The 8,895-nt window shown below is 39.5% G+C and overlaps 1 protein-coding gene across 1 annotated transcript; it reads right to left on the bottom strand.

Annotated features, from left to right (window-relative positions):
* Positions 1 to 1,910: 1,910 nt before the first annotated feature.
* LOC103113910 (RNA polymerase II subunit D) lies at positions 1,911 to 7,044 on the bottom strand. Its single transcript, XM_007523510.2, has 5 exons — positions 6,868 to 7,044; positions 6,713 to 6,725; positions 5,425 to 5,487; positions 5,230 to 5,287; positions 1,911 to 2,364 (listed from the first exon to the last, which is right to left on the bottom strand). The coding sequence occupies exons 1-5, from the start codon at positions 7,042 to 7,044 to the stop codon at positions 1,911 to 1,913; spliced, it is 765 nt and encodes a 254-aa protein (XP_007523572.2).
* Positions 7,045 to 8,895: the final 1,851 nt, after the last annotated feature.

The raw sequence follows: 8,895 nt of genomic DNA, 5'->3' as shown, positions 1-8,895 counted from the left end.
TGTGGCAAAAATAAATAAATTATATATATATATATATATATATATATATATATATATATAGTATTCTTAATTAAGAAGTCTGTGATCTTTGGCATAATCTATCTCACAATATCTGAAGTATATGCAAGGACTAAGAAGAATATATGATTAAAATATTTTTAAAATTATTATTATTAATGATGATCCACAGGATAAGAGGGGCCACCAGAGTTCTGTATCCCACCCCCTCCATTGGAAGCTTTCATATACTTTTTTTTTTTGCTCTTTGTCTTTTTTTTTTTTTTTTTTTGATTTTACAAAATTGTATGTATGCCAATGGGAGTTTAAATCCACACCACTCCCACCACCAGAGTTCTGAATCTTCAGTCTCCCCACTGCAATCCACCACAGTTCCCCTAAGGTTGTAGACATGGGCCAACCATCATCTCTACAACTATATGTCCACATTTATGCATAGTTGCCCCCTTTTTTCCCCCTGATTTAATCCTCTCTTCCTCTCCAAGACACTCATGACAACATATGTCCCATACTTCCATATGTCCCTCTCCTTTTCCTTCTCTCTCTCTGGGTGTTGGAGCTGGAGTTCAGAGCCCTCTTATCTTTGTTGTATCACTTCTCCCTTGCTGGAAGTATGAATCAAGGCTGTTTTTGAGGTGCAGCAGGTAGGAGTTCTGGCTTCTATAACTGCTTCTCCGCTGAACATGGATGTGGACAGATCGATCCAGACTCCCTGCTTGTTTCTATCTTTCCCTAGTGGGGCAGGGCTCTGGAGCTGCAAGATCTAGGACACATTAGTGAGGTCGCCTGCCCAGGGAAATCAAGAGGGAGTCATGGTAACATCTGTAACTTGGTTTCTGGAAGGTGGCATGACCTAAACAACTAAAATATTTAGAGCAGGACCTATCACACCAGTAACAAACAGAACCAGTAACAAACAAAAATATTGCAACCAATATTTATCCAGCGTTTACTTTGCTGCAGATATATGCTCATACAGCAGAACTCTACTATATTATGGGGTGTTATACTTTTTAGTTTGTTTTTTTTTTACTACTGATTTCTTTCTTTTGCACGTAGATGAGATCTGTTTCTACACCAGTTTCGTATGTCCTATTACATAAAAATAACAGAGAGACCAAAAAACTATGGGAGAAGATAGTGAAGTGTGTAGCAGATCACACCACCAGCCTTTCCCAGAAGCATGTCACGAGGCCTCAGTCTTCCCCATAGTTACCAGGACATGGTTGTCTTTCACTCAAGTTTGAAATAGCTACCTAAACCAAGACCCAGCTGTGGTTTTATAGCCAAAAGAAACTGAGTATATTCTACAATAGAGTTTCTGTGTTGGGGCCAGGTGGTGGCGTACCTGGTTAAGTGCTCGCATTACAGTGCACAAGGACCCAGATTCAAGCCCCTGGCCCCTACCTGCAGAGGGAAAGCTTCACAAGTGGTGAAGCAGGGCTATAGGTGTCTCTCTGTCTCTCTCCCTATCTCCTCCTCCTCTTTCAATTTCTCTGTCTCTATCCAATAATAAATAAAATATTTTTAAATATTTATTTTCCTTTTTGTTGCCCTTGTTTTATTGTTGTAGTTATTATTGTTGTTCTTGATGTCATCGTTGTTGGAAAGGACGGAGAGAAATGGAGAGAGGAGGGGAAGACAGAGATGGGGAGAGAAAGAAAGTCGCTTGTGAAGCGACTCCCCTGCAGGTGGGGAGCCCGGGCTTGAACCGGGATTCTTATGCTGGTCCTTGTGCTTTGCACCACGTGTGCTTAATCCACTGCGCTACCGCCCGACTCCCATAAATAAAATACTTTTTAAAAAATAGAGTTTCTGTGCAAATGAGTCCAAACATTGCTGGTGTCGTCCTGGGCTTGCGGCTCCTTCAGCAGCACAGAGATGTCTGAAGATTAATACTGGGAGCTGCACTTAGTCTGAATATTATTAAGAATCTGCCATAGCTCCTCATCTTCAAACCGCCCCTCCAAGCTTGGGATCCGAGCCTTGGACTCCTCAGCAGCCTCTGGCCAAAGGTTGGCCAAACGTGCTAACTCAACCTTATGAAGCTTTTTCTGGAGCAACAAGCTACAGACACTGGCAATGGTGTCTCTGTTTTTGAAAGGACTGAAGTGGGCTGTAGAGTTGAGTGTCTTTATAAAGACCTTGGAAAGTTCCTGCTCATCCTCTGCACTCTCATTCTGTTGCTTTCGATGCTCCAGGAGCAGGTGAACTTCGGAATTTAGAAGTGTTTCAGTTGTTTCAAACTCTTTGGGAAAGATGAGCTGGGAGGCATCCTCCTCAGCGTCAATGGCCCATAGATCGCTGCAGCCGGCTGCCAGGAAGGAACTCAGTTCCACAGTGAACCTACCTTTAAAAAATTTCTTTTATCCTTGTTATTGGTGTCGTCGTCGTTGTTAGATAGGACAGAGAGAAGTGGAGAGAGGAGGGGAAGACGGAGAGGGGGAGAGAAATACAGACACCTGCAGACCTGCTTCACCACCTGTGAAGTGACTTCCCTGCAGGTAGGGAGCCGGGGGCTTGAACCCGGGATCCTCATGCTGGTCCTTACGCTTTGCGCCAACTGGGCTTAACCCACAGAGCTACCGCCAGACTCCAAACTTTTTAGTTTTTACAAAATCTTTATTTCCTATGAAAAATACTGTATTCTTACAATTTAAGTAATCCAAACAATACTGAAAGGTATAAAACTAAAATTCACATAACATTACATCTTATTACCAGAATGCTTGTCTAACAACTTGGCATAGCTCTGTCTAATGGCATGTACACATAGGTACACATACATAGACATACAAATATGTATATACATGAATAATATATATGTATATACAATATCTGCATACAACAGTTATACTCATATTTGTGTACATTTGTTTTCAGTACAACAAATAAAAAATTAAGTACTGGTTTTTAAACTCTTTAATTGATCCCATATCTTAGAGAATAAGAGAATAGTATTTTTTGTATGGGATAGTGTATAACTGAGTAGAATCAAGTCAGTCAGTAGATACCTAGATACATAAATTGGATATTTCTTTCATATTAGTTTTATTTTTTAAGTATCCTTTCAGTCACTCCCATCATCATAAGTACTTTTTCCTGCCTAGCAGTTCTCTTGTTAATTTATTATCTCCCAAACAATAGTCCTATTTTTTGTTTTTTTTATTTTTCAAAGTTTAAAAACTATTTTATTTCTTTTATAGAGACAGATACATTGAGAGGGTTCAGAAGGAGCTAGAGAAAGAGACACCTGCAACACTGCTTCCCTGTGCATGAAGCTTCCCCTCCTGCGGTTGGGAATCAGGGGCCTGATTCAGGTCCTTGTGCATTGCCACACCTTTGCTCTACCAAGGTCACCACCGGCTGGCCACCCTTTACACACTTTTTTATTTAAATATGATAAAGAAAAAGTATCAGGTTTAGTAATATATTTAAAATTAAAAAGAAAAAGTATCAGGTTGGCTAAATAGCTCAGGTGGACAGTATGCTGCTTTGCCTTGTGTGCAGGGCAGGTTTGGGTCAAGTCCCCAACACTGCACTGAAGGAAGCTTCTATGCTGTGGCCTCTCTCTATCTGAAAAAAAAAAAAAATGGAAGGAAGGAAGGAAAAAATATGGACAGAGTAGGTGGCTCACTGGCAGCATGCCAGACCAGAATCATTTCCTGGGATTGCATATGATGGAGTGAGGCTCTGGTTCTCTCTCTCTACACACACACACACATACATACATACATACATACATGAATCTTTAGACCAAGGACACAAAACATTAACCCTGTCTTAGTGTCAAGCAAATGCTTTTTGAGCTCATTAAAATGTGTCCACAAAAATAAAATAAAATAAAATAAAATAAAATAAAATAAAATAAAATAAAATAAAATAAAATAAAATAAAGGGAGTCAGCCTGTAGTGCAGCGGGTTAAGCCCAATGACCGGCATAAAGATCCTGATTCGAGCCCCCGGGTCCCCACCTGCAGGGAAGTTTCTTCACAGGTGGTGAAGCCGGTCTACAGGAGTCTCTCTTTCTCTCCCCCTCTCTTTCTTCCCCTCCTCTCTCCATTTCTCTCTGTCCCACCTAACAAGGATGACATCAATAACAACAATAATAACTACAACAACAATAAAAAACAACAAGGGCAATAAAAGGGAAAAGAAATACATATAAAAAATTTAAAAATAAAATAAAATGCATTCACATTATTGTGTAACAATTTTTTTAAAGATTTTGTTTTTTTTAAAGCTGTTTTTTTTAAGCACCGTTGTTGTTATTGTTGTTGCCCTTGTTTTTTGTTGCTGTTGTTATTGATGTTGTCGTTGTTAGATAGGACAGAGAGAAATGGAGAGAGGAGGGGAAGACAGAGAGGGGGAAAGAGAGAGAGACACCTGCAGACCTGCTTCACCACCTGTGAAGTGACTCCCCTGCAGGTGGTGAGCCAAGGGCTCAAACCGGGATCCTTATGCCGGTCCTTGCGCTTTGCGTCATGTGTGCTTAACCTGCTGCACTACCTAAGCACTATTTTATTTATTTATTTTTATTCTCTTTATTTATTGAATAGAGATGGCTAGAAATAGAAAGGGAAGGGGGAGAGAGAGAGGGGAGGGACAGAGAGACACCTGCAGCCCTGCTTCACCAATCAGGAAGCTTTCCCCCTGCAGGTGGGGACCAGGGACTTGAACCTGGGTCCTTGCACATTGTAACATGTGCGCTCAACCAGGTGCACCACCACCCAGCTCCTTGTGCAACAATTTTCCAGAAAAAATTCTTGCCAAACTGACACCCTGTACCCAATTGAACAACAGCTTTTCATGGTTCCCTTTCTGCGCTACTGGGATCATTCTACTTTTTGTTTCACTTGAGTTTTTTTTTCAAACTCCATTTTTCATATCCCAGTATATAGTATGATTACGCTTCACAAATATTTGTTGATTAGATGAATGTGTCTATATTTGTCTAATATAAAAACAAATAAAAAGCCAACCATGGGCACATGAAAGAGATATATAAAGCACAGGTCTCTGATCTGGCTAGTAGAGGGGTGGAGAGGCTGTGTTGATTTCAGCACTCTAATCATATTCTTACAAGTTGACAGCAATGCCAAATTGGAAATTGGAAGCTGTGAAGATGGAGAGGCTGAGTTGCAGTGGCAGTTCTCCCTTGACTACCTGCTAAAGTTTGCCAGTAAACTGTGAAATAGTTTCTTGACTCACAGCCTGCCAAAATCTTCCTTGCCAGGCCCAGATTCCGCTGCATATACTAAGGCCTTAGCTGGAGTATAAGAACTGAACCCTCATAAAGAGCAACTAGCAACCCTGAGTGTCTAGTTGATAATCTAGGTTCAAACCCTCTTTCTAGGCCTCTGTCCTCATGGAATATTAAATACATGAGAAGACAGAGGAAATTGCCTGCATGATTAAGACTCAGCAGCGGGATGCAAACTTCAAATTCAACACAAATATGTAACCCTCCTAAAGAGGAAGTCAAAAGTATGGTCTAAGGGTGTTTGCTGAAATGAGAGATCGAATAGAAGAAAATGTCGACAAAGTCAGAGAAATTATGAGAGAAGTTCTGTTATGAGAGAAGTCATAATAGAACTCAGAGAGAGATGAAGAATATAGTAGTTCATTTTAAATATACAACACAGGGGATTGGTCTACTAGCAGAGAGACAAACCTTAATGATCAAAGTGATAAACTGGAGAACAGACTAGAGGAAACCATCAAGAAAATCCAGGAAAACAGAAGAAAGAACGCCCAACATCAAGGAAAAGAACTAAAACAAATGAAGAAAATACAAGAGAGTTGTTAAGCAACATCAAAAGGATAACCATTTACATAGATATGCCAGGAGAAAAGAGAAGCAGAGGGGGGTGGGCGGTGGTGCACCTGGCTATGCCCACATGAGTACCCAGCAAAGGACCCGTGCAAGGATTTGGGTCCAAGCCCCCCACCCCCGCTCCCCTCCTCCCCCTACAGGAGGGACACTTCACAGGTGGTGAAGCAGGTCTTCAGGTGTCTATCTTTCCCTCTCCCTCTCTGTCTCCCCCTCCTCTCTCAAATTCTCTCTGTCCTATCCAATAAAATAAAATAAAATAAAACCTTTCATAGTGCCTGCATTGAGCCCTATTGATAACCCTGGAGGAAAAAAATAGAAAGAGAAATGGAAAAAAAATATTTAAAGAAATAGTAAACAGGAATTTCCCCAAACTGAACAAACATGATAGACCCTCAGATTCACCAAATTAGATAAATCCTGATCCCAAAGTACATAATAATTTAATTGTCAGAGAGCAAAGATTAGATCTTTGAAAAAGCAGCTGGAGAAATGACTAGACTAATAAACTGTTAGACTTGTATGCCTGAGACTTTTGCTTCAATTCCCAGCACCACATGTAGCAGAGTGATGCTCTAACTTCTCTCTCTTTATCTCACATGAGACTCTCTCCTACATGCATAGATAAATAAAACTTAAAAGTAAAACAAACACCAAAATAGAAATAATAGAAAACCAAATAGTCATATATAAAGAAACCTCATTAGGTTGTGTTCTGATTTCTACTGTTAGAAACTCTAACATCTAGGAACCAGGTGGTGGTACACTGGGCAAACCGGTCTATCCTTCTAGGTTATCACTTCAGTTTGAAGGACTGATGAACAGTTTTCCAGACAAACACCAGTTAAAGGAATTCATTACCGCCAAGCTGGCCCTACAAGAATTAACAAAGGGAATTTTTTAAATTAGTAATTTGCTTTAAGTTCACAGCATTTGCAGAGGAGTAAAGTTATAATTCAAACCCAAATATATGTGATTTCAAAACCTGTCACCACTTTGTGAGGTTGCCATCTCACCTGATCTCTGCTCTGCTTAATTTCCACAATTGTTTCCCTGAGTTCTTCACCACAAGGCTCAGTCTTACGGGTTTTCGAATTTATGCATCTTTGAGATGAGCAGCACATTTTTATTTCTATTTCTCCCACACTCTTGAAATCTTGGAAATATTGATGATATAGGTGATTCGAATACATGTGCCTCCCTAGGAATCATGGTATAACACAAAATCCCATAACCTGTTTCTTAGAGCAAGAATCATTGCTTATCAAAGGCTCAGATACAAAACTAAAACCAGATACTTGACAGATACTCAATGACATTTTTTTATTGTTGTAGTTATTATTGTTGTTGTTATTGATGTTGGATAGGACAAAGAAAAATGGAGAGAGGAGGGGAAGACAGAGGAGGAGAGAAAGATAGACACCAGCTGACCTGCTTCACCACCTGTGAAGCGACGCCCCTACAGGTGGGGAGCCAAGATCCTTATGCCAGTCCTTGTGCTTTGCACCACATGCACTTAACTGGCTGCGCTACCGTCCGACTGCTACTCAATGACATTTAACTGTTAAGATGGCAAGTTTTGTCAAGTTGGGTAGACTAAACAGTAGCATGAGCTCCTGAGTTCCATCCCCAGCAGCATGTACCAGAGTGATGTCTAGTGCTTTCTCTCTCCTCCTATCTTTCTCATTAATAAATAAATAAAATCTATAAAATAAATTAAAAAGAAAGAAAGAAAAGACAATTCCAGTTAGCCTGGTGTGTCACAGTCAAAGGGATTCAGACCTTATCCAGTAGCAAGCAGGACACAAATTTCCAAAACTCAGATTGAAAATACTTAGTGTATGCCAGAATTTGCAGCTTTATTTTCAGAAACTGAACTATTTTTACCCCAGTTGTGTGATAAATACAAACTAGACTACCAGTGGTGATTTGGATGTGGTATATATAAGTATCAAATTATGTTGTGCACATGAGATATTTGTGATGTTATAAATCAATGTTAGCTCAATAAAATGTATTTTTAAAAAGAAATTACATGATTTTTTAACTAACTACTGCAATGCTACATCCTGTAAGCTCTACTGTACCCATCAAGATGGGAATAGCCTGGTTTTTTTTTTTAATTTCTTTACTGGGGAATTAATGTTTTACAGTCAACAGTAAATACAATAGTTTGTACATGCATAACATTTCTCAAGGAATAACCTGTATTTTAAATTAATTAACTAATTAATTTAGTTTCCCTTTTGTTGCCCTTGCTGTTGAACATTGTTGTGGTTATTGATATCGTTGTTGTTGGATAGGACAGAGAGACCCACTTTAGGGGTCTTGATCTGCTGTAAAAGACTAGAGCTAGTCTAAGTGTGACTCTATTTTTCTTTACTTTGTCTACTAGTCACCATGTATGAGTGAGGTCATCCAGCATATGTCCTTCCCTCACTTAACATGCTTCTTTCAAATTCCATCCAAGATGGAGCAAAAGAGAAGATGTCATCATTTCTTACAGATGAGTATTCCATTCCGTACATGTACCACAACTTTCTAAATACTTATCTGTTATTGGACATTTATTTGGGTGGTCTTTTACATTTTGGCTGTTTACAAATAGTTCTACTACAAACATAAGTCTGCATAGATCTCTTTGGATATGTGCTTTTGTGTTTTTTGGATAGATCCCTGGGAGAGGATTTGCTGGATTGTATGGTAGATTCATTGCCAATATTCTGAGAAATCTCCAGACTGTTTTCCACAGAGTTTGGACTAATTTGTATTCCCACTCTAGTGTAGAAAGATTCTCCCCCTCCCCCACATCCATGCCAGCACTGGTTGTTTCTGTTCTTCTTAATGGATGACATTCTCACAGGTGTGAGGTGGTATCTCACTGTTATTTTGGTTTGCATTTCTTGATAATCTGTGACTTAGGGAACTTTTTCATGTCTTTTTGCCATATGGATGGATATCTTTTTCAATGAAGAATCTATTCCGATCCTTTTCACATTTTCTAATGTATTGGGGTTTTTTAAGCTGAGTTTTGTTGTTGTTAT

Source organism: Erinaceus europaeus, chromosome 5 (genome assembly GCF_950295315.1).
Source record: "Erinaceus europaeus chromosome 5, mEriEur2.1, whole genome shotgun sequence".
Lineage (NCBI taxonomy): Eukaryota > Metazoa > Chordata > Mammalia > Eulipotyphla > Erinaceidae > Erinaceus > Erinaceus europaeus.
Note: the sequence above shows the minus strand (reverse complement) of the source record. Positions and strands in the feature narration are given on the sequence as shown.